The sequence below is a fragment of the Plasmodium vinckei genome, assembly GCF_900681995.1.
Source record: "Plasmodium vinckei vinckei genome assembly, chromosome: PVVCY_11".
Taxonomy (NCBI): Eukaryota; Apicomplexa; class Aconoidasida; order Haemosporida; family Plasmodiidae; genus Plasmodium; species Plasmodium vinckei.
The window spans coordinates 117,838-143,293 of record NC_051303.1 but is presented as its reverse complement, the minus strand read 5'-3'; the positions used below and the strand labels follow the sequence as shown (position 1 = coordinate 143,293).

The 25,456-nt window shown below is 22.6% G+C and overlaps 9 protein-coding genes across 9 annotated transcripts; 5 read left to right on the top strand and 4 right to left on the bottom strand.

Annotated features, from left to right (window-relative positions):
• Positions 1 to 537: 537 nt before the first annotated feature.
• Positions 538 to 3,838, top strand: PVVCY_1100420 (myosin B, putative; the record flags this gene model as incomplete). Its single annotated transcript, XM_008626332.2, has 8 exons — positions 538 to 1,191; positions 1,336 to 1,479; positions 1,660 to 1,792; positions 1,882 to 1,977; positions 2,070 to 2,656; positions 2,797 to 2,976; positions 3,127 to 3,525; positions 3,623 to 3,838. 8 exons carry the CDS (start codon positions 538 to 540, stop codon positions 3,836 to 3,838), a joined length of 2,409 nt encoding a protein of 802 aa, XP_008624554.2.
• Positions 3,839 to 5,158: 1,320 nt separating this feature from the next.
• PVVCY_1100410 (protein kinase, putative) lies at positions 5,159 to 7,315 on the top strand (the record flags this gene model as incomplete). The annotated part of the gene is made up of 1 exon (XM_008626333.2): positions 5,159 to 7,315. One exon carries the CDS (start codon positions 5,159 to 5,161, stop codon positions 7,313 to 7,315), a length of 2,157 nt encoding a protein of 718 aa, XP_008624555.2.
• Positions 7,316 to 8,107: 792 nt separating this feature from the next.
• On the bottom strand, positions 8,108 to 8,609 carry PVVCY_1100400 (actin-depolymerizing factor 1, putative; the record flags this gene model as incomplete). The annotated part of the gene is made up of 2 exons (XM_008626334.1): positions 8,108 to 8,268; positions 8,402 to 8,609. The coding sequence occupies 2 exons, from the start codon at positions 8,607 to 8,609 to the stop codon at positions 8,108 to 8,110; spliced, it is 369 nt and encodes a 122-aa protein (XP_008624556.1).
• Positions 8,610 to 11,366: 2,757 nt separating this feature from the next.
• PVVCY_1100390 (serine/arginine-rich splicing factor 12, putative) lies at positions 11,367 to 12,278 on the top strand (the record flags this gene model as incomplete). Its single annotated transcript, XM_008626335.2, has 1 exon — positions 11,367 to 12,278. The coding sequence occupies one exon, from the start codon at positions 11,367 to 11,369 to the stop codon at positions 12,276 to 12,278; it is 912 nt and encodes a 303-aa protein (XP_008624557.1).
• Positions 12,279 to 14,736: 2,458 nt separating this feature from the next.
• PVVCY_1100380 (conserved Plasmodium protein, unknown function) lies at positions 14,737 to 17,328 on the bottom strand (the record flags this gene model as incomplete). The annotated part of the gene is made up of 1 exon (XM_008626336.2): positions 14,737 to 17,328. The coding sequence occupies one exon, from the start codon at positions 17,326 to 17,328 to the stop codon at positions 14,737 to 14,739; it is 2,592 nt and encodes an 863-aa protein (XP_008624558.2).
• Positions 17,329 to 19,144: 1,816 nt separating this feature from the next.
• On the top strand, positions 19,145 to 20,659 carry PVVCY_1100370 (4-diphosphocytidyl-2-C-methyl-D-erythritol kinase, putative; the record flags this gene model as incomplete). Its single annotated transcript, XM_008626337.2, has 1 exon — positions 19,145 to 20,659. The coding sequence occupies one exon, from the start codon at positions 19,145 to 19,147 to the stop codon at positions 20,657 to 20,659; it is 1,515 nt and encodes a 504-aa protein (XP_008624559.2).
• Positions 20,660 to 21,096: 437 nt separating this feature from the next.
• On the bottom strand, positions 21,097 to 22,453 carry PVVCY_1100360 (50S ribosomal protein L28, apicoplast, putative; the record flags this gene model as incomplete). Its single annotated transcript, XM_008626338.1, has 5 exons — positions 21,097 to 21,484; positions 21,592 to 21,713; positions 21,864 to 21,973; positions 22,136 to 22,184; positions 22,352 to 22,453. The coding sequence occupies 5 exons, from the start codon at positions 22,451 to 22,453 to the stop codon at positions 21,097 to 21,099; spliced, it is 771 nt and encodes a 256-aa protein (XP_008624560.1).
• An 881-nt stretch (positions 22,454 to 23,334) lies between these two features.
• PVVCY_1100350 (zinc binding protein, putative) lies at positions 23,335 to 23,817 on the top strand (the record flags this gene model as incomplete). The annotated part of the gene is made up of 3 exons (XM_008626339.1): positions 23,335 to 23,406; positions 23,530 to 23,630; positions 23,742 to 23,817. 3 exons carry the CDS (start codon positions 23,335 to 23,337, stop codon positions 23,815 to 23,817), a joined length of 249 nt encoding a protein of 82 aa, XP_008624561.1.
• A 444-nt stretch (positions 23,818 to 24,261) lies between these two features.
• PVVCY_1100340 (DnaJ protein, putative) lies at positions 24,262 to 24,714 on the bottom strand (the record flags this gene model as incomplete). The annotated part of the gene is made up of 1 exon (XM_008626340.2): positions 24,262 to 24,714. The coding sequence occupies one exon, from the start codon at positions 24,712 to 24,714 to the stop codon at positions 24,262 to 24,264; it is 453 nt and encodes a 150-aa protein (XP_008624562.1).
• Positions 24,715 to 25,456: the final 742 nt, after the last annotated feature.

Sequence of the window (25,456 nt, the reverse complement as noted above, 5' to 3'; positions counted from 1 at the left end):
TATTAAATTTAAGTTTGTCATTATAAAAAATTTAAAAAAAATATTATTTTTATTATGACTTATTTATTCTGAACAGTTCAGACAAAAAAGAGAGAAAAAAAAAATTATTGGTGTGCAGCTATTTTTTTTCTCTTAATTTAATCTGGTTATTATTTTTAAACTGTTGTTTAAATATTATATTTTAAAAAAAAAGAAAAAGAAATATAACTTTTAAATATTATTTATATAAAAAATAATAAAGTTGTAGTATCATTTTTTTAAAAATGAAATGAGAAAAAAAAAAAATGAAAATTATACAAATTCAGTAGAACAAATTGTTTGTAAATTTTTTTTTATTACTAAAAGAGCAGATTAAATGTGAAACTTTTTACAAATTTATAATTTTTTAAATATAATAAATAAAAGAAAAAAAAATATATATAATACTTATGCAAACTTGTTGTAATTACATACATATGTTATATGTGTGTGTATATAATGGAAAAAAAATAGTGAGAAAATTATAGATTATATGTTGAATTAAAAAAAAAATAAATAATGAAGAACGCAAACGAACTAACTGATTATTTACGAGTGAATAGTGAATTTCTCGATAAAAATAAAGATGAATTAGGAGGGGGAAATTTTTGTATATGGACACATAAAAGCCCTAATGTTAGTCTTTATCCTGATGTTGTTTTTTTTAAATGTTTAGTTCTTAGTGTGGATGGGGAAAATTATCGAGTAAAAGAAATAATTCCTGAGACAAATAGTGAATATGTAGTTAAAAAGGGAGATTTGTTTAATTGTAATTCTATAATAAATGTAGATAACCATAGATTAAATGATATGATTCATCATAACTCTGCAGAAGTTTTAAATATGTTAGCTTTAAGATATGCAAAAAATTATATATATACAATAGCAGAGCCAATGTTAATATCAATAAACCCTTACCAAGTCATTGATGTAGACATTGATGAGTATAGAAGTAAAAATACAAACGAGCTACCACCACATGTTTATAGTTATGCAAAAGATGCTATGACTGATTTTATAAATACAAAGACTAACCAGTCTATCATAATAAGTGGTGAGAGTGGGTCAGGGAAAACAGAAGCTTCGAAACTTGTAATAAAATATTATTTATCAGGGGTTAAAAAGGATAACGAGATTTCTAATACGTTGTGGGACTCGAATTTTATATTAGAGGTGTGTCTATAAAAATAACAATTTTCAAATATGTATACTCACTACAAAGGATAGTGTGCAATGATGCTATGAATGGCTAAAGTGGTTTATGCTGCAACATTTTTTTGCAACTTTTTATCATTTTTGATATCTTTTTTTGTTTAGGCATTTGGCAATGCAAAGACGTTGAAAAATAATAATTCAAGTAGATACGGAAAGTATATTAAAATTGAATTAGATGAATATCAAAACATAGTTTCTTCAAGTATTGAAATATTTTTATTGGAAAATATAAGAGTAGTATCACAGGTAAATTTAGTTAAAAATTATAAGTCCTTCATATATAAAAACAAAAAGAATTGAATATATGGAAATGGTAGTGCTCATATTTTGATTCTTTGAATAATTCATGATTTACATATCTATGTTTATAAATATGTACATGCATATCCATTTTTTATAACTTCCCTTTTTTTATGTCATGTACAGGAAGAAGAAGAACGAGGGTACCACATCTTTTATCAAATATTTAATGGAATGAGCCAAGAATTAAAAAATAAATATAAAATAAGATCAGAAGATGAATATAAATATATTGTTAATAAAAATGTTGTTATACCAGGTAATGTTGATAAAAAAACAAAAAGTAGATTGAAATATTTTCATTTTTTATAATTATATATAACTTAAATTGTTTGTAAACATGTTCAGAAATTGATGACGCTAAGGATTTTGGTGATTTGATGGTATCCTTTGATAAGATGAACATGCATGATATGAAAGACGATCTTTTTTTAACTTTATCTGGTAAGGATCGAGATGCTTACACTTAACTTTGGGGTTTGCTTTTGTTTGTATATGTATTACTATTTTACATTTTTCATTTTGCACTTATTTAGGGCTGCTACTATTGGGAAATGTAGAATATCAGGAGATTGAAAAGGGGGGTAAAACAAATTGTAGTGAACTTGATAAAAATAATTTAGGATTAGTTAATGAGATAAGTAATTTGCTAGGAATAAATTATGACAACTTAAAAGATTGTTTAGTATTTACTGAAAAAACGATAGCAAATCAAAAAATCGAAATTCCATTATCAGTAGATGAATCAGTGTCTATATGTAAATCAATATCAAAAGATTTATATAATAAAATATTTTCCTATTTGACAAAAAGAATAAATAATTTTTTAAATAATAATAAGGAATTAAATAATTATATAGGAATATTAGATATATTTGGTTTTGAAATATTTTCAAAAAATTCATTAGAACAATTATTAATTAATATAGCAAATGAGGAAATACACAGTATATATTTATATATAGTTTATGAAAAGGAGACCGAATTATATAAAGCAGAAGACATTTTGGTTGAGTCAGTAAAGTATACAACTAATGAAAGTATTATTGATTTATTACGAGGGAAGACATCTATTATTTCGATTTTAGAGGATTCTTGTTTGGGCCCAGTTAAAAGTGATGAGGTAATTTTGATTGGAAAAGCTGTCATAATAATATGTATGTCCATATTGTGGTTCTAATTGTAAAGATGTGTCTTTGTTTTGTATTTGACCAGTTTTATATGTCACTTGATATTTCTCCTCCTTTTTAAATATCACTGTAGAATATTGTAGGTATGTACACAAGTAAATTTTCAAAGCATGAGAAATATGCTACTGCAAAAAGGGACATAAACAAGAACTTTATAATTAAGCATACTGTGAGTGATGTAACATATACCATTACAAATTTTATTTCAAAAAATAAGGACATCTTACCATCAAATATTGTGCGTCTTTTAAAGGTGAGAATAGATTTGAATTGAGTGTGTTCAAAGAAAAGAACCTCAAAACGTGTTGAAAAATGATGGTTAATGTAGTGATAGTGTTATTTGGTCGTTTTTTTCTGTTGCTGTTCTGCTATTTTTCATTTATTTATTCCCTTCCCCATGCAGGCATCGGAGAACAATTTAGTGAGGAGTTTGTATGAAGATGTGGAGGTTTCCGAATCATTGGGACGTAAAAATTTGATAACATTTAAATATTTGAAAAATTTGAATAATATAATTTCTTATTTAAAAAGTACAAATATATATTTTATAAAATGTATAAAACCGAATGAAAATAAGGAAAAAAATAATTTTAATCAAAAGAAGGTTTTCCCTCAGCTTTTTGCTTTATCTATTATTGAAACGTTAAATATAAGTTTTTTTTTTCAATACAAATACACGTTTGATGTATTTTTAAGTTATTTTGAATATTTAGATTATTCTACTTCAAAAGATTCGAGTTTAACAGATAAGGAGAAGGTTTCTAGGATGCTTCAGAACACCGTTGACCCTGACTTGTACAAGGTATGATAAAGATAGGAAAGAAACGAAAGAGTTTACTACATCTATGCATGGATGAATATGTATATAATTGTGTGTCAATTTTTGTTGCATTTTATAGGTTGGAAAAACTATGATATTTTTAAAGAAAGAGTGTGTAAGTACAATTCGAGAAATAATTAACGATAATTTAAAATGTTATAAAAATTTATGTAGTATAGCTACAGCAATAATTACTAGAATAAAAAAGAAGGAAGTTGTGGATTTGAACATAAAAAATTTACAGCTAGCTCAGGCTTATTTTCGAAAATATAAGTATATGAAGGAGCTCGAATAAGTAAGAATTTTCATTTTGTATAAATTTATAGTATTATAGAAAAGTTTTGCAGGTGAGAAGTGGAGAAAGCTTTTTTTGGTTGTCACGTATTAGAATTGATATGTGTGTAGCATGATTTGGTTATTCACTAGGGTATTCTTTGTTTTTGTTTGTGTTTTTTTTTATGTTTTTTTTTATGTTTTTGTGATTTCTTTAGCAAGACTAGCTGTTGTGCATGCGTGCACGGATATGCTTTATGTCTAGCTAATATAATGGAAATGAAATTCGAAATGGATATGATTACAAAAATAAGTTTTATATGATTTGATGAAGAGGAATATAATTTTTTTAGTAAAAAATATGCTAGCAACAGTTTATAATATGTATGCTAATAAAACCTTAAGAGAATGGAAAAAACATTCATATGTATGATTATGGTTTTATATATAATTTTTTTTCAGCTAAATTATGTATGTGAAATTAATATTTTTTGAGAGTGTAATAAAAGTTAATTGAAAAATTGTATTTAAATTTTGTTATTATATGTGCATATATTTTCCTCGCATTTTTTATCCGACTTTTTTCTATTTTCTTTATTTCTTTTTTTTCATTATACTTTTAAATTTATTTTTAAATCGAAAAATGAGGATATTTTAATTTTAAAAACTGTAAAGCTATAAATAAAACTAATAAGAGGAAAGGAATAAAAAACGAGATATGTTCCATATGAAATTTGGAAGGAGAAGAAGGTGAAAGTAGAAAAATAAAAAATCAATACATTGTATATATAGATGAAGTATTATAGGATTCGTACGAAATTATACTATTAATTTTTTTGTAAATTAATGAAGAAGGAAGTATAATAATGTGGTAATTAAAAATTAGCTTGGTACCAATTTTATATGCATAGTTAAGAATTATGTATATATAATATCTTAGTCGTATAATGCTTTTCACAAATTGAGTAAATACATGAAGATTAGTTTATTTAAATATAAAACAAATGTGAAAAAGGGGAAAGACGTTAAAAATTGATCTGGAAAAAGGATATCATAAAAGTTGAAGTAAAATTATACAATATTTATCACATGGATAGTATGTATCATGGGAGTAGAAATGAACAAGCGAAAAGACTGAAAAAAAAAAAATATGACTGATTATTGTATGAACATGCATGTAAATATGTTAATTTTTTTTTTTTTTTCCAAAATATTTCTCATAAATTTTAGCTAGCTATGAACGGTTCAGAAAAAAAACGGAATAAAGTATTTAAAATAGTATAATAGTAGTGATAATAATCTAAATAAAAGTTCATATGGAATAGGGAAAGGAGTAAAAAGTATGTTTCAGTATTTTGTGAATAAATTGCTTGGGGATTTACCCCCAAATTTTAATTATGTAATTAAAAAGAAAATAGAATATAATGGAATTCGAGGAGGGTATTATGATATATATGATGGAGTAAATAAAAATAATGAAGAGGTTAGTATTTTTATTTATGAAAAAAGTAATAAAGATTTTCATAATAATGTAAAAAAATATGTTAATAATCATTTAAATTATTCAAAAAAATTAATTCATCCTAATATTTTAAAAGTATTATATACATTTGACAATGATAAAAGAATATATATAGTAACTGAAAAGTGTGTACCATTATTTTTTGAAAATATAAAAGGTGACCCTATATGGGGAATATATGAAGTTATTAGTGCTGTTAATTTTATTAACAATTATAATTATGTCCATTGTTTAGTAAATCCATTTTCTGTTTTTGTGACTTCGAAGGGTCGATGGAAATTATCACTATTTGATTGTATATATGAAAAAAATATGAACATACATAATATTATAAATAATATTCAAGATCATTTATTTTTTAGTTATGGATATAGACTAATAAATTTTTCGAATGTTGCAAAACCGGTTGCAATTGATGCATATGGTTTAGCTTATTTGATGGTATGGTCTTATCAAAATTATATGACGGAATCGCAAAATAAAGAAGGTAATATGGGCATTGCAAATAGTAATTTTTCTGAAGGGGAAAGGAATGAATATTTTTTAAATGGTGAAACATTTAAAGAGACAAAAAATAAATATTGTTTAAATATAGATATAATGCAAATATATAAAAACTGTTTACCACCAAACCTTTGGAATATATATGAGACATTACTTCAATATAGTGTAAAGGGTATAGACATAAACTTTTCAACAATATTAAATAGTGATAATATAACTGGGAATTATATAGTAAAGACAATGTTATTTTTAACTGAAATTCATATGAAATCTCGGATTGAAAAAACAAATTTTTTTAGTAACCTTTATGAAAATTTAAATAATATAAATATAGATGTAAAGGTTCAATTAATACTACCAGAAATAAGTAAAAATTTGGAAGTATCTGAAAATTTAGAAAAATGTTTACAGATTATGTTAATAATTTCTAAAGATATGGATATAAATGATTTTGAAAAAATAGTATATCCAACTTTTTTAAAATATTTTTTACAAACAGATAGATCTATTAGGTATATGTTATTAGAATGTTTTCCAATGATTGAAAAGAATTTAAATAATAATAATATGAATGAAATATATTTATCATATATGTATGGATTTTCTGATAATAATATATCAATAAAAAATGCAACTATTAAAAATTTTATTTATGTATATCCAAAATTAAAAAATAGTTTAAAAACACAAGCCTTACATGTATTATTAGAAAATTTAAAGGATAGAGATTGTTGTATTAAATCCAATACTATTATATGTATTGCAAAAATAGCAAATTATATATTAGATGATAAACAGAATATATTAGAAAATGTTTATAGAATAGGTTTATGTGATATGTATGTACAAATACGAGCAGCGACACTTCAAGCTATAAAAGCTACTTACAACCAGTTTGATATAAAACGATTTATTTTAAATATAATGCCATTAGTAGTTAAATGTTTAATTGATGAATCTCCTGAAATTCGGCATATTACTTTTGAATTATTTGATTTTGTTATTCCTTTGTTGAAAAGTTCTCTAATGAATATTGGAGTTAACAATACAGACACAAAAAGAAGTGATGATAAAAGTTGGGTTGAAAATTCTTGTATGATTGAAAAAGAGGATAACCCTACTTATCATCATGGATATAAATTTTCTGAAAATGATCGAAGCAAATGTTTACAAGAAGGAGTTATAAATAATAAGACAATCATGATTCAGACAAACCCAAACAATGCCAAAAAAATTTTTAATACCAACACAAGAAACGAGAATAAAATAGATATAAATAAAAAAGAAGATAAATTAAAAAGTATAAATGAGATAGAAAAAGAGATTTTAGATGATTTTGGGTGGGATCTGGATTTTACAGAGGAAAAAAAAAACTCAAAAAAAAACAACGTAAACATTAATGATTTTTTTGATGAGTTTAATCTTAATAATGAAGAAAATACTCCAAGATTCAAATTGAGTTCATTACAATAAGTCAAAAAATATATTCGATATTATTATTTTTTTAATTACATTTTTTTTTTCTTTTATTTTGTTATTTGATATGTTTCTATTTTTTCCATTTTTATGATTTTTCATTTTTCATTTTTTTGTTTAATTTTAGTTCCCTTTTATTTAATAGAATTATAAACAAACTCTTTAAAGAATGGACTAAATAAGTTTCACTTTTTTTTAAATTGTAAGTCTAACTAAAATGGCGGCACATCAATATAGGTATATGGATAATGTGAAAAACGGTTTAAGTGGGCCATATTATCAAGTCTGGTAAAGAAAGAATAAAAACTTTCTAAATATTGGGATAGTATATATTTGTAATTTTCAATATTATTTTTTTACGATTATCCTATTGGTTGATTCATAAATATAAGAACGATGTTTATTTCTATATCTTAATTATATTAATAGAATATTGAAAAATAAGCACAGTATGTTTACAATAGCTTTTTTATAATACTACATAAATGGAATGAAAAAAAAAAAAAATACTTCCAGTACACTATAACACATGCATATATAATGAATACTATAATTAAACAGTTTAATTTGTTTGATCTTGCATTCTAAAAATATAATTAACTATAGATATAGAATATGTAGAATAATAAATGTATGCTTTTTTATTTTGTGAACATTCACAAATAATAGAATAAAAGTTTTGTAGTTCGGGTATTTGTTAAAATGATTTTTGTTACTTTTTGTACTGTATAGAGAAGGTGGCTTGTTAATTTGCCGAATTTTTTGAGTTTTTTGAGGTGAGGAGTAAGCTCATTTATAATCAGCAACGTCTTGGGCACTTTCGACAACGGAAGTAAAAACATTAACTCCTTCAATTTTTTTTAATAAGGCTTGCTTGCTGGATGCATAAGTCATTCTGTCTCGAGAATTTGAGGTTTCCCTTGCATACATGAAAAAGTGGATTTTGTTTACTGTAAATGGAGAAGTGAAAGAGTTAAAAAATATATATGTCAAAATCGGTGTAATACACACACATCAGAACATAGTATTGAAGGTAATGATAAAGTAAAAAAATAAATGCTAATATGATTATGGATTATTTACCTGCGTCGAACACAACATATGCACATTGTATATTGTTATTTTTATCTATAGAGTCAACGAGCTCTTTTAATGATGTAGTTTCTCCTTTGGAATGAATAATAATTTCACAATTTTCTATAACAAATATAATCCACCTGCATGTTTTGCGAATTTTCATATTATTAAATTCGGAAACACAATTGTCATTTACACGAATTCCACTTATCATTTTGAATAAATATTTATTGAGATAATTAAAATATATCTATAAAATTATAATTAAATGTTTTCAAAAACTTTACAAAAAAAATGTGAAATTTTTAAGCTTTTCAGTATTCCTTATAAAAATTTTAAGGGTTTTCAAATTTGTTAGTAATATTCAGAATATTCATAATTTACAATTTTTTTTAAATTGAGAAACAATAAAAAATGTGAAAGAAAAAGAAAGAAAACAGGTAGAAAAGAAATATATATATATATATAACCTTAAACAGACATGGGTGTATTTTATTTTTATTTATATATATTTTTAATTTGCAGTTTAAAATGAGCAAGTGCATGAATAAAAATAATAAAATTTATACTCAAAAAATTTAATGTATATATATTTAAGTTTTTTTCTTTTTATATCATGTGTATTTTTTTATGTGTATATTTTATTAGCACATTATTTTAGTATAGTTCGTATTTACGGGTTTAATATATTTATGCATTTATAAAAGTTTTCTTTATGTTTTTTTTTTTTTATTATTTTACAGTATATTCCTAGCTTATTATATGTATGGAAGTGTGAGGTTTGAGCTATATTAAATGTTTTGTTTGTGCAGTGTGTACAAATTTTTTATACGGATTTTTTTTTTGTGGGTATAGGAGGGGGAGGTAATATATTACGCATATATAAATACACTACTATATATTATAACATTTTGGATTTGAAAAATAAAAATCCTCTTAATTTACTTATAAATATTTATATCTAATAAATCTATATTTTTCTTATTTTATATATGGTGGAAAAATACCAAGATATATATTTTTTTTTATGATTATATATTATTAACAGTGCATGTGTTTATGAAAAATTATAAGAAATGAATAAAAAATAATGAATTTAAAATAATATAGCATTTTCCAAAACAATTTTTTTTATAAAAAAAAAGTTTAATTGTTTATAACCAGGGAATAATAAACTAAATGGGGGGGGGATGCACATGTATGTATATTATTATAGTGTATAGAATATTTTTATGAATTTTTTGTAAAATTATAAGGATATAATATAGACCTTGTAACTTTCATTTTTATACCATTGTATGTATATGAAAATGAAAGTATAGGGAGGAAATTTTATAACTTAAGATTGTAAAACTTTTCTGTTTTCATTAATATTTGTACAAGTGTTAATATTTATAAATAGGCATTATAAAAGGATTGTATATTTTTTTGTGTGTGAAAAAAAAATTGATAAAAAATTAGGGAGCTATATATATGATCATTTATTTTTGAAAATAATTAATATTAAAAGATATATTATGTAAAAATTAAGAAAGTCTCTTAAATGTTTTTATATTATGAAATATGTACATTTTTATGGCATAAAAATGTTCCAAATGTTGTTAACTTGACAATGTAAGGAGTAAAAATAGACTTATATATTTTCAGTACACTTTTTAGTGGTAATAAGTCTAAATAGAATATAAGAAGAAATTATATGACCATGCAATATAATTTTGGGGATAATATAAATGGCTGTACATAATATAAAAATTTTAAAACATTTAAGCTAGTTATTAAAATAGGTTATTTGTAAAGTGTAATTATTTATTGGGATATCCCACATTGAACTGAAAAGATGAAGCAAAATATGGGGCATCATAATTGTTAATATTATATAATATGAAAATATCAAATAAGATAAAACTTAAGTTATGCTATGCACTTTAGTATGTATATGGTTTGTATAAAGAAGGGGTTAACGAGTGTTATATAAATATGATCGCCTTTTTACATTCTTCTTATTTTGTAGTAGTTCATGTGTATAACAGTAGTAATATGTAATTGTAATGTATTGGGTAATTATTAGGAATATTGGCAAATAAAAAGTGTGGGTACTGACGTGTTAACACATAATTTTAATTCACAACTTCATATTTTTAATTATATTTTATATATTATTTAAAAAAAATATAATATTTTATGTAAAAATATGAAATAAATTAAATATGTGATTTAGAATATTTTTTATATATTTATATATTTAAATATATGTATAATTGTTAAGGAATACAATGCGGGTAAGCAAAATACTTTCGTATTGGGTATGAGCATATTATATATATATAATATTTATTTATTTAAGCGGTATACATAAAATATAGGTATTACTACTTATATAGGTATTTTTATATTATATTAAATTTTGTTTATTAATATATTACAATATTTATACTCTATGAAACGTGGTTTTATTTTTAATTATAAATTTTAAAAAAAATAGTAAATATTTTAAAGTTGAAGGATTTATAATTTAATATAATAGCTATTATAGAAGTTTGTATGACTTGTACATATTTTTTTATATAATTTTTTTTTATTAGTAATTAAAAAGTTAAGGATAGAATATAAAAAAAAAATTAAGTGTTTTTGCTATAATTAAAATAAAGATTGATATAATATATGGAATTAAAATATGTAATCATATTTATAGAACATTTGTAATGTATATGTATTTTATATACATATTTAAAAAGTATATTGAATGTAAAAAATATTATTAACATATAAGTTTGTGAAAATAATAATGTATTGTATATATATTTAGCAGAAAACAAGGATAAAAAAAATAAAAAACAGTTTAAATTAAAATTAAATGATATTGAATTGTGTATATTATATATAATAAATTCTTTTAATTTTTGGAAAAATCTGGTAAAGTAAGTTTGAATTATAAGGAAGAGATAAATTAAATAAGAGATATATAGAAAAGATGGGGCCGCATTCAAGCCAAAGACCACAGCCTATGTCCTTGTTGATAAGGAAGTTAAAGTTTAATACATCACCATCAATGGTTAGAGAAAAATTTAAAAAGTTTGGAGCAATTAAAGATGTATATTTACCAATAGATTATTATACAAAAGAGCCAAGAGGGTTTGGGTTTGTCGAATTTTATGATCCTAAAGATGCTGAAGAAGCTTTAAAAGAAATGAATGGAAGTGAAATAGATGGAAATAAAATTGAGGTTTTTGTAGCTCAAAAAGGTAGGTCAGATCCTAGAGTTATGAGATATAAAGAAAGAGGTGGAGGACCAGGATATAGAAAATACCCTGACAATAGATTAAAAAGAAGATATACATCAAGATCGAATTCAAGATATGGTTCATATTCACGTGATAAAATGAGAAGACGTGATAGATCGAGAGAAAGAATAAGATATAGAGATAGTTATGATAGGAATATGGGAAATAGTTATAGAGATAGAAAAAATAATTATGTAAAGGGATATAATCGATATAGAAGCAGAGATCGTGGTCGAAGTTTTAGTAGAGACCGTAGATCTAGAGGTTATAGAAATGATAGCCCAAGATATCGAGACAAAAGAAGATATAATAGAAGTGTTAGTAGAAGTGGAGATAGAAATAGTAAACATAATAAAAAAGATTATAAATCAAAACATAGTAATGATAGATATAGTAATGAGAGTGGCAATTCAAGTAAACGATCAAGAAAACAAATGGTTTCAAAATCCATTTCATTCAATACTGAAAGGGATGATGAAAAACGAAGAAATGATAATACAGAAGAAAGAGAAAATTCAAAAGAATGGAGAGAAAGTAAAGATAGGGATAATTCTGATGATGATAAAAATTCGGTTAATAGTCAAGAAGCAGAATCAAGTTAAGCATGTCATGTTAGGAATATAAAGTAAGATTATTTAAACTTATGCAGGCTTTGCGAATAAAATTTAACTTCACCATTGGCTAGTATACAGTAGCATGGTTTAAAGTTATTAGCAACTTTTGTTATATATAGAGAATATTTCACATTTTGAAGACCCCAATTTTGATATACTCTTTTTCACCGGAAAAATGAATATTACATACTTTTATTTTAAAAAATTTGAAAAAAAAATACATGATATTTTGGTTAAAGCCCTTGTATTATTGTCTGCATTATTTCTATTATTTTTATATTTTTTTTTTTCACCTTTAATTGGTATAATTTAGAAAGAATGGTAAATATATGGATTTAAATTGGTAATATTTTTTCCGTATCCATTTTTTACAGTTCTTTTTTTGTTTTTTTTTTTCTTTTATATTTTTGTTTTGCAAAATTTCCAATTAAAATGTGTGCATATATATAAATAGAGTATTTATATTTTGCTTATAATTAGTTGCCTATTTTAATAATATTGGTTTTTAATTATAAATATTTTCCAAAATAAAAAAAAACAATAGGATGTCAAATAGTATTGCCTATGTAATATAATATAGCTTGTAAAAAAAAATGTATCAGAAAGGGAAAACAAGAAAAATAAAAAAAAAAAGAAGACTGAGATAGCTATATATATATAGAAAAAAAAGGGAACACATATTCATATTTTATGATTGTATATTTATATATGTCTTTTACAATTTTAAAGTAAATAATTTGTCAAGAAAAATCTAGATTCATAATAATGTATATCAAAAATGATGATAATTTTTTATACAAGATATATATTTATCATTTATTTTTTTACTACCATTTAACTTAATTATTTTGTAAAATTTTCTTTAAATATTTTTTTTTCTTTATATAAAAAAATTCGAGGTTGGGAAATAAAAGACGAGAAAAAATGAATAACATAAATGAAGGGTTCCTATGAAATTTTAAAAATAAGAAAAAGTTAACAACATATTTAAACGTGTTAAGGGTGATTTAAATTGAAGTTATTTTATATGAGTATGTGAATGTATATATATAAAATGATGGCACTATGGAAGTAATTATGATGGAACTTTTATGTTGTTTTAGAAGATTTTCTTTTTTATTATTCATATTCTTGAACTCTTTGCTACATTGAACGATATCATTATGTTTTTTTTTCAAGTTAAAATTGTAGTAAAATGTTTTAAAAAAAGTTTGAAGATAATAGTATGAAAGTGAATAGTTACAACATTTTATAGGGTTTAAAAAAAAAACTAAAAAAGCATGCAACCTTTTCAACAACTAAAGATAATTTAAGAGATGAATGCATAATTTATTAAGTTGGAGTTTAAAATTTAATTTTGTGGATTATTTGTTTATTTTTATAAAGATTATATTTTTTTGTATTTTCAATTATATACATACGTGTGTATGATGTTTATAAAATGGAATGGATTAATGCCTTAATTTTTCAACGTGTAGAAATAGTGGTATTTTTCATTTTGACATTTTCTATGGTTATATATATACATTTTTAAATTGTACATTATAATATGTTTAAAGTAATAATTAAATCAACTAGCTTATTTTAAACTATAAAGATATGTCTTAATTAAAAACAAACATAATATATATTAATGCTAATTTTTTTTTCAAAATTTAATGAAATTATGAAATTATGAAATATTTGTTTGTCCATTTATTATAGCCATATCAATACATAATGTGGCAATTACAATTTTGATAAATGGCATAAGTTTTTAACATCTTTAAAAGTTTTGAAAATAACTTATTATTATATAATGTTAGTATTTTTTATATGATAATATTTATAGGTGTGAAAAACAACGTAGCCAGTTTGACTTATATCAGAGTATTGCAGCAAATTTAAAATTTAATTTAAAAAAAAAATAAAATAAAGCATAATAATATTTATAACAATAAACAAATAATGAAAATGATATGAAAATGGAATGAGAATAAGCATGTGTCTATGTGTAGTAAACTCATTTTTAACGTAATATGCATTGTCAGATAAAAAAAAGTCAAAAATAATTGTGATTAAAATGGGTAGACATATTATATTCTGACTTTTGAATGATTAAAAAATAGAACGAAAAAAATACAAATATGAATAAAAAAGATGCGATATTTTTAGGGAGACACATAAAATAGTTTTTAACAAAATGAATATCTGATTTAATTATCGAATGTTTAAAATGGTAAGTTTGATGATGGTATGTTTTTCTGTGTACTTTGGTTTTCCTTCTGTTTGGGTATCGACGTAGTGTCAATTGGCGGATTCATAAGTTGTATCAAAAAGAGTAACCTAATTCCGGAGTCTCACAAATGGATTGAGAATTTTTTTCGTCAATTTTAGATATGAACCTAGCGCAAGACAAACTTAGTGATACATAGGATGAAAATTGTTTGAAATTAAAAAATTTTTTTTATATATTTTTATCGAAGCTTGAAAGAATGGAAGATATTTCTTGTAAGGTTTGCTTAATAACTGAGATAGGGAGATTAAAATAATATGTTGAATTTAATTTATTTTGTGATGAAAAAGATTTATTATTTTTTTGCATATTAGCAAATCTAGGAGTTAAACCTTTAGGGACTTTAATAATACTTTTTTTTTCTTTAACTTTTTGATTTTTTTTACAATTTGTTAAAATACCTAATTCTTCAAAATGTTCAATAGATTGATCAATAGTATTACCTTCTAATAAATCTTTTATATAAGCAGTTTCTGATAAATTATTACACAAATTTCTAAATCCATTTTGTATATCCGAATATGTAATTTCAATGTTTTGTAGTTTATTATTGTAACTTTTGTCTTGTTCATTTTCATTATCAAAATTTAAATGGGTATTATTTATTAAGTTACATGAAGAATATAAACATAATTTTTGTATTAATGGTAGACTTTTTATTTTAAATAAAATATCTTTATGTTCTTCCAAAGGTATTTTATCTGTAACTTTTTTTATATCTGAAATCATTACTGTATTATTAACAGTTGTAAAGTCTTGAAATTTTTTTTCTAAATTTTTTAATTGGTTATTAATTATAGTATCAAAAGATGATAATTTTTCTATATCAATATTATTTAATATTTCTTTTTTATTTTTAAAATTGGCTAGTTCATCATATTTGTCTTCGTCTTTATATAAAACTTTAAATGGACTTTCATAATATCGTTTAGGTGATGAATCATCGTCGTAACAAAAATATTGATTATCATTTGTGTTGAAATGTTTTCTTATTAATATTTCACTCATAGTTTCATTATTATTATTCATTTTAATAGCTTCTTTTCTTAACGTTTCATATCCTATTTCACATTCATTTTTAAAGTCTGTAAATCTCAAATTTTTTGTATTATCTCTAAATTTATCTTGCATATTTCCCATTTTAGGTAAAGGTGTTATATTCTGGTCTAAATAAAAATCATTATCTATATCACTATTTTCATAACTAGCTACTGAATTTTCATAGTTATTTTTTTTTTTATTTGATGTTACTTCCTTCTTTTTTATATCATCATCAATTAATATAGTGTTCATATCTCTTTTTCTTTTTTTACGAATTGTTGATTCTATTTCATTATGGTATTCACTATAATTAAGGTTGTCATTATCTGAAGCTAACGTTAGCTGATCATCTGAATAATCTCCTGATTTATCATTGATCAAAAGGAATAAATTTCTTTTTTCTTTTTTATTAAAAATTTTATTCATCATAATTTCTTCCTTTAATTTAATAAGGTTTTTTTTTCTATCTTCGAGATCTGATTTTTTATCAGAAAAAACTCTTAATATAGCATCAAAACATGATCGTATATCTCCATTTTGATTTGAAATTTGTCTAAGATGTATATTTAAAGATACTCCTTTAAATATTTTGTTAATAAGTTCATCTTCTAATGTATTTAATTTGTTTTTTATGATATTCATAAATTGATGTTCATTATATGGTTTATATATAATCTGATTAATTTTCATATGTGTATAATCTTTAATTAGATCTAAACTATTTGCAATACCTACTAATATTATTTTACACTTTGGGTTTTGCACACATTCAAATAATGTCTTAACTATATCTTCGCTAGAACCTTTAGTATTATTTTTTGTTTTTAATTCTGTTCTAACATTTTTAGTTGCAATAAAATCTAATTCATCAACAATTACTATTTTTAAATTATTAAATTTGCTAGTGTAATTAATAAATAGCTTTTTTACTTCCTCTAGCCCATTTAAATTGTATTTTTGTTTTACAGTATTCAAAATCATTTTTTTATTTTTATTATCGACTATTTGTTGTAATATATCAGCAAATATATCATATGGTTTTTGACTATTGCTACAAGAAACATAAAAATAAGATGAATCAATGTTTTTATAATTTGATATTAGAGTAGTTTCTTTTTTATTATGTTTATTATTGTTATAATTATTCATTTGGTGTTTTTCTTTTTCGATTTCTTTAATAATGTAAAATATACTATATGTTTTTCCTTGACCACTAGGCCCGGTTAAAAATATACCTTCACTATTTAAATTGGTTGAACACCTTTTAATGATTTTTCTAATTTGTTCAATTTCTTGTTCTCTTCCTACATCACTATCAAAATCTTTTGAATCTAAAAGACTTTTTGATCGCTCATAAAAATCTATAAATTTATCACATTCATTTATATTATCAATAATTTTGTTTTCAATTTCATTTAATTTATTCATCGATTTTTCAATATGATTAATATTTTCTTCCACTGTATTAGTATCTATTAATTCATCTTCACATTTGACTATTCCATTTTTGACTAGTTTAGTGGTATACATATTTTTTTGGTTGTTTGTGTCTCCCTTTTTTCTAGAGCTGTGTGCATTTGCATCATTATTTTTTCGAATGATTTCGATTATTTTTTTTTCTGTATTTTGATTTTTTGAATAATTTATCATAGTATTTATATTAGTTCTCACATTGCCAGTCTTAATTTTGTGTGTATGTGTTGTATTATTATTGGTTTTCATATTGACTAAAATTTTTTTTGATTTTTCATAAAATATCGAATGTATGAAAATGCAAATGAAAAATTAAAAAAAAGGGTATTATGCCATAAAAATGTTTTATAAGGAACATTAAAAATTATTTATTACATTTACATCAAATTTTATATGAAATTGCCAAAAAGAAAGAAAGGAATATGGTTATATATGCATATATACACACACTTTCATAATTATGATGGTTTATGTAACCAGCACGAAATAATTCAAAATATTGTAAAAAATTGTTATATGTGCAATGCCAATTTTATAATAAAGATACGAATATTTAATTATCCAAACTCATGTATGTATTTTTATCTTTACAACTGTCTTACTAATACTTTTGCTTGAAATTTAATAAGTAGTGAAATATATAATTAAAAAAAAAAAAAAGCAATATAAAATTTGCTAAATATACTCAAAATATAAAAAAATACATGACTTTGTCATAATATTAATAAAAAATACATGAACGTTCATACGATTATTAATAATATCAGTATTTTAAAAAATTGTTTTTTTTGGATAGCACATATATGTTTCTTGGCATTGAGAGGGAGACCATTAATAGTTTGTACTTCCCTCGTGAATACATTATATATGAGTAGATAGTTTTTATTTTATTTTATTTTACTTAAAACATATTATACAATTAAAAATTAATCCCATAAGTCAAATAATTATGATAAAAAAAAGAGGAATACAGAAAAAAAAAATTAAAAGCTAAAATTGGATTGTGTTCATAATTAAAAATGGAAATAAATAAATGGGCAAATAAAATCGCAAATTAAAAATTATAATGAGAAAATGTGATTTTTTGTGAGGAAAATCATTTTATTTAAATAGATTAATACATTAATGGGGGAAATACAATATTATATGTATAACTGTAAAAAAGACACATTTTTTTTTATTAAGCTTGCAAATATTTAAAAAAGGAGAGTAGATATTATAAAATGCATAAGCTTCTTTACACACAATAGTTATTGAGAGTCTCATATATTTTTTGTTAACTTTTAAGAATATTATGAAATTATAAAGCTATCCCAATGTTCATTTCTTTAATATGTTTTTTAAGGTTTATAGAAAATAAGACTAATTTTGTAATATAAATATATATGTGTACATTTAAGTGAAAATTTAGGACGAATAAAATATGCAGTGATAATGTGCAAAAAATTATGCATATGAAATATGTTAAAAAAAATAATATGAATATAGAAAAAATGTTATTTTTAAATAATTATATACAATATATGTGCGTATCCTTCAAAATTTAGTAAAAAATAATGTGGTCATTTAATAGGGTCCTTAAATTGAGTCTCCGTTGCTAAAACATTTTAAAAAAAATACGTTTATATAATTTTTCCATGAATGTGAATATGGTAAATATGATTTCCTTAAATTGTGATATGTAACAATATTTTCTTATGAATAAAATGAAAAAATATTTTTTTTATTAAGTTAACAATATTATACATATAAGAGAAAATTAGTATAAAGCTCGTAAAAATATATTGTGTTAAAATTGTGTACTGAATATTTCTCTATTTAATAGTTGGGCTTATATTTTGTAAAAAAAAAATGAAAAAGAATATAAAAAATGTTTTTTTTTAGAACAATTAAGAAGATATTCAGTGAGCCCTTAAGAATGTTATAGAAAAGGGTGATTATATATTCAAGTAATAACAAGCTAGTATAAAGGCTTATATATATACCTTCATAGAAACAGCTGAAATATACATAGAGATCATTATCCCATTTTTTTGTTACTGGCATTTTTTGGATACATATTAATATGAAAATCTGCCTAAAAATAATATTTGTATTATACATTTTTATAAATTATGTTATCACAAATGTTCAATCAAAAAATGTTTCTATCAAAAGTACCAAGTTTGTAAGAAGATATAGTAAAGACATTAAGGGGGTAGATTTAAAAAATAGTTTTATCAATCAATATAATAAGATAATTAATGAAGAATTTGGATATAAAAATAATAAAAGAATGAAAACTGATATAATGAAAATGAATAATAGTAGTCATAAATGCTTAAAAAGAATTTATTCAAATGTTGGCAATGATAATGATAATACTGAAAATGAATATGTGTATAAAAGAGGGAATATATTATGTAACGAAAAAATGAAATTGCTAATAAAAATATTAAATGCAAAAAAATGGTATGATTTAAAGCTTTTTTCTCCAGGTAAAATTAATTTATTTTTAAGACTAAAAAAGAAAAAAGAAAAGTTTAATGAATTGTCAACACTAATGCAAGCTATAAACTTAGGAGACGATATTTTTATAAAAGCTTTAAATAAAGATGAACAAGAAAAATTATCATCGATATTATATCCATGTTTATCTGGGGACTTCCTAACAATAGAAAAAGAGGAAAATAAAGAAATGTGTGAAAAAAAAGAAACAGATAAATATGAATATATGGATTATCCATTAAATGACAGTAATATAATAATAAAAGTTTTGAAAAAATATAGAGAAGATTTAAATATAAATGATAATATACGATTTTTAATTCATATTAAAAAAAGGATACCAATTTTTAGTGGAATTGGTGGTGGTTCATCAAATGGAGCTTCTGTTTTTTATTATTTAGAAAAGCATTTTTATAAATATTTAAAAACAAATGAATTAAAACATAACTTTTTAAAAGAAATAGGAAGTGACATAAGTTTTTTTAGTAGCTCAGGATTTGCTTATTGTACAGGAAAGGGGAATGATATAGTTGATTTAGTAAATTGTGACCCTATTATATCAGGAAAAAAAATATATATATTTAAAATTGATGAAGGATTATCATCAAAATCAGTTTATGAACATGTAGATTATGGAAAAATAATACAATACAATCCGGTTAGCTTGTTAGAGAAATTTATTTCCAATTTAAGACCCAATTTAAATAACGATAAAAATAATATAATTGAAATTGTGAAAAAAAGGGAAGAACATTACATGAAAAATTTTGTTAACCCAGATTTGGATATACAAAATATGTTTGTGAATGATTTAGAACTTCCTGCTTTTTTTTTGGTTAAAAAAATAAAAAATTTAAAAGAATTTTTAGCTAGCCAAAATATGTTTGATGTTGTAGCGATGAGTGGAAGTGGATCATCGCTATTTGGAATTACAAAAAATAATGAAAATTTAGATCACAATAAAATTAAAGAGTTAATTAAACAAGCTGAAAAAAATCTAAATATTAATATAAAAGTATATTCATGTGAAATTATAAGAAAAAATGAAAATTCCTGGTATACTTCAGACAAATTAGCTGAAGTTGTAGTGTAGCTCAAAAAGGTCTATATACCAGGGGTCGTGTTTGTAAATAAAATTGGTATATATATCCTTATGTATATGCATATGCTTTTTATTATTTTTTATGGAAATCGGAGAGAATACGATAATCTGGTTAATATATTTTTTACTTTTTGTTTAAGTTTTTGTTAATATTATAAAATTCGTTTTTATTATATTATTTAAAAGTTTTTGCTGAGCATATCGTCTTGTTCTTTTCATTATAAATCAACACATGCGGATGCAATGTGTTGGTGTATATTCTATCTTTTTCACCGTTTATATTTTTAAAACAACATTTTTTTAAATTAAGACATTATGATTATATATATTGTACGTTTATCTGTACATATGACTTAAATTTGTTTACTATAAATGATTTTATTTGATGTATTAAGGGTTTTAAATTTTTGGTTAGTCTTATTTTTTTTTTATTTATTTTGAGTATTCAATTTTAATTTTTCTATTATAGCATTTTCATCTTCAGGGTTTGAAGTTTGGGGTTCCTTTATCATATTATTTGGTGGTGAAAAAGTATCGGCGTCATTAATTTTTTTTTTTTTTTTTCGTGGAGAATGTCCAGCATCATATTTCTTTTTATTTAAGTCTAAATTAAATTTTTTGGCACAATATGCTAATCCATATTTTTTAATAGTTTTTAATCCTCGTGCACTAACTCTTAATTTAACAAAACGATCTTCTTCTTCAAAATAAATTCGTCTCTTTACAAAATTTACTCGTTGTATTCTATGAGTTTTTATTCCGGATTTGGATATTTTTCGAGCATTTCTATTGTCCATTTTTCCTAATATGGGGCACCTGTGTTTTATTTATAAAAAATGGAATAAAGATTAGATTAAACTTTATAGGGAAGTATAATTTTTTACACTTTTTTTTTTGCTTTTACAAAAAGTGAATAATCTAACCTTCTTGCTGGTAGCTTAATATCTTTATATGGCATTAGGGTTACTTTGCTTATTCTCTTTTTTCCTTTTATTCCATGATGCCTTTTTGCTGATGAAGTTCCAGTCATACTGTATTTTTTTATCTGTGTTAGGTGTACAAAAAGAATAGGAATCATGTAATGAAATAAATCATAAAGACAATAAAATTTGTTTCTATAGAAATGTATTGCTAAAAGGTACATAGAATGCACATTTGAAAATAAAGGGATTTTTTTTATTGTTTTATTATTTACAGCTAATGCTTCTTTGTGTCTTTTTTGGGTGTTTAAGGAAAACTTTGAAGCATTTACATGTTTTTGGAAACTTCGATTTTTAAATAGATCTTTTTTAATTAGGGATTTTACTAATCAAAAAAAAAAAAAAAAGTAAATAAAGATAATAAATATTCTTGTAATAGTAACATATTTTTACAATATGAAAATGGTATGAACAAGTATAAGACATTTTTTGGAATATGTTTTAAATTTATATCTTTTTCATTTTATTTTTGTTTTTGCATATATACCAAAAAAAAAATTTTGAGAGTTTATTCTGTTTGCTTCATTTTTATTAATCTATAAAAATTAAAAAAAAGCAACAAATTTTCAACGTGTTTGCTAATGTTAGATATTTATTCGTTCTACATGATGTGTACACTTTGAAGAGCTTATTTTAGCTCTCTTTTTTTTTCTTAAATATGTATTTATATTTTGATAGATATAAAAATTGTGTATATTATTACAACTACTGAATGTCCAAAACAGAAAAGATAATTTAAATTGAATAGTATATAAAATATATAAGCATTTATTGATAAGTTATATATTTTATTTTTAATTTGCATTATTTAATTTTAAGTTTGAATGTTAATTCTGATTTCATTTATATATTTATAATAATAAATTACCCAAAAGTCTTACACAATTTGGTTGTCAACATCATTTTGCATATATAACAAGCAAGCTATAAATATAACATAAGTTTTGATAGCTCATATTCATATCATTGTTAATATATTTAAGGTTTATAATTTATAAAAAAGTATTAAATTGAAACATAAATTTGTTTTACAAAAGTTTGTTTCGTAATACTTTGGATTTTATGAAAATATTTTAGCTAGCTTTTATAAAAAGCCCATAACAAAAAAAATATGTAAATAAATAAAGGAATAAGGAAAAATATATATGTAAATTAATGAAAAATGTTAAAAAAAATTGGAACATATTTTGTGTGTTTATTTGTGTTTCTAGGTGGGGTTAATATAATTCACAATATTCTATTTATATATTTTTATTAAAGTATGTATGCATGGAAATATATATTTTTTTTTTAATTATAAGTTTTAGTTTGATATAATATGTTATGGTAGATTGTTCAATTTTAATAAAACAATTTTTTTTCAATTTTTTTGTTTTTTTAAATTAATTAAAACCACATTTTTTTATTAGTATATTCTGTTATTTCTTTATAATTTAAATTATTATCACCATTTTTTTTAAGTTCCTTTGTCGTGCTATTTCACCATTTTTTTTTGCCTTTTCATTTGATGTTACGAAAATTGAGGGAGTAGAAGATTTGTCAAAATGCATCAAGTTTTTAAATATAAAGAATAAAAAGCTTTTAATGCATTTTTATTTCATTTAATTTACATTATTGGAAATATATATATGTATATATTTATTTTATATTGACGGGAAAGTAATAAATAATAAATAGTAGCACAGAATGGATAATCCTAAAGCCATGGAAGATGCCCAAAATGCCCTGGGAATGATGATATACCAAATATTGAACAATGTATAGCATATAACTAAAATGTTGTTATTATCATTACGATTTGTTTTTAACTTATACTACAATTTTTCTATATTTAATATCCATTTTAAATGTCTTATATTGTTATGACTTTTTATTTTTTAGCAAGTAAAAAAAACATGTTTTGAAAAATGTTTTGGACAAAAATTTTCAGAAGAAATGGGAAAAAATGAACAGATATGCTTAGCCAAATGCATGGATAGAATGTTAGTGAAAATAGGCACCTTGTGTGTGCTAAAGTAAATGTATATATGTATTATTTTTATATTTTAGGCTTATGGAATTATTTAAAAATTAAATGTTTTTACATTTTTTAGGTATGAAACACATACAATTGTGACGAAGGCGTCAAACGAAATTTCTAAGAATCTAAATGTTGATAGTGGATACTAAGATTGTAGTTAATAATTAAAATAATTTTTTTTATTTTAAAACATTTTTATGTTTGTGAATTTTTTACAAGTTTTTTTTGTAATTTATTTTACTAAGTATAAAAATTTACTAATTCACATAAAAAAAAACTAATAATTAAAAAGACATAATATAAAATTTTAATATTATTCGGTTAAATATATTAACTAAAAAAATGCTAACTTTGTATATATATGGTACACAATAATTTTGGGGTACTTATGTAATGGTATAATGTCTAAATATATGAGTAGGGTGTAAAATAATAAGGGGGATAATATATTTGTTTATTAGTTATGGTCGTATTATTGCTTCAATTTAATAATTGGTGTTATCAATTTATGAGGAACTTAAAAAAGGTAAAATATGAGTTGCTAATTTGAATAAAAGATAGTTACACAATTTACTGTGCAAATAGAAAACGTTTTATGGAGTTAAATAAACTGAGGATGAACAGCTTTGACATTGATATATGACATAGTATTCATCATATAAGTTTTGATTAAATATAAAAAAATCACCACAACGACAAAAAAATAAATATGTATCTTCATCTTGTACATATTCTAAATCATTTTTTTTAATGATTGATGCATTTTGATATATTTCCGACTTTTTTTTGGATTGAATATCAGTTAATATTTGTTCATAAGCCCAAACCAAAGTTAAAAAATCTATATCTGTTCTTATTTCATGTTTTGTTTCTTTATTTGTTTGATTATTTTGATTATTGTTTTTTTCTTTATTTAAATGGTATTGTAATTTATCGGGGTGATATATTATGGCTAGCTTTTTAAATTTTTTTTTTACTGTTTCAAGAGTGGAATTTTTTTCTACGTCCAAAATGGAATAGGGATCTCTGTTTGTGGGGTTCACCATTTTTTTTTCACTTTTTTCATTTTGTCATTATTGAATTGGATAATTTACTAAAGTTTAGCAAATGGCTTTTCTTTTTGCTTATTTATTTTAAATGGTGATTATATTTTTTTTCATTTTTTTTTGAACATATATATATTATAAAAAATTATATAGCATATATTATTTTTTCATTGGGGATACACAACTTATGTGAATTTACTTTGGTGGTATGTTTTTTTTATTTTTCTAACATTCTCTATTTTTTAGCAAGTATACTTAGGCGCACATTCCTGGTTCATTATTTTTTGCATTTCATTTTCTATAACATTATAATGGCACACATACATATATATAGGTATATGGCACTCACCGCTGAATTTGTATATTTATTTCATTTATAATTAATTTTAATGTGATTGATTATTATTTTGTTTAATTTTGCATGGCAAGAGATTTGCTAACCGTTTTTTCTCTCCACAACACTCTAAATTCATAATTTTTTTTGTAAAAAATATATTAAAAAAAAGGGGACAATATTTGTAAGCTCTGTTAAGATATAAAAATTTATTGCTACATTTTTGATAGAATAAAATAGCACAACAAAAAAATATGACCATACTATGTATATGTTTTGACAAAAGTATGTGATAAAATGAGAGTGAAATAGGTTATATATAAAAAGAAATTATTATTTATTTGATATATATATTTTTTGGATGTCGTAATTTATTAGTTTGGGGAAAATATTAATAATTATACATAG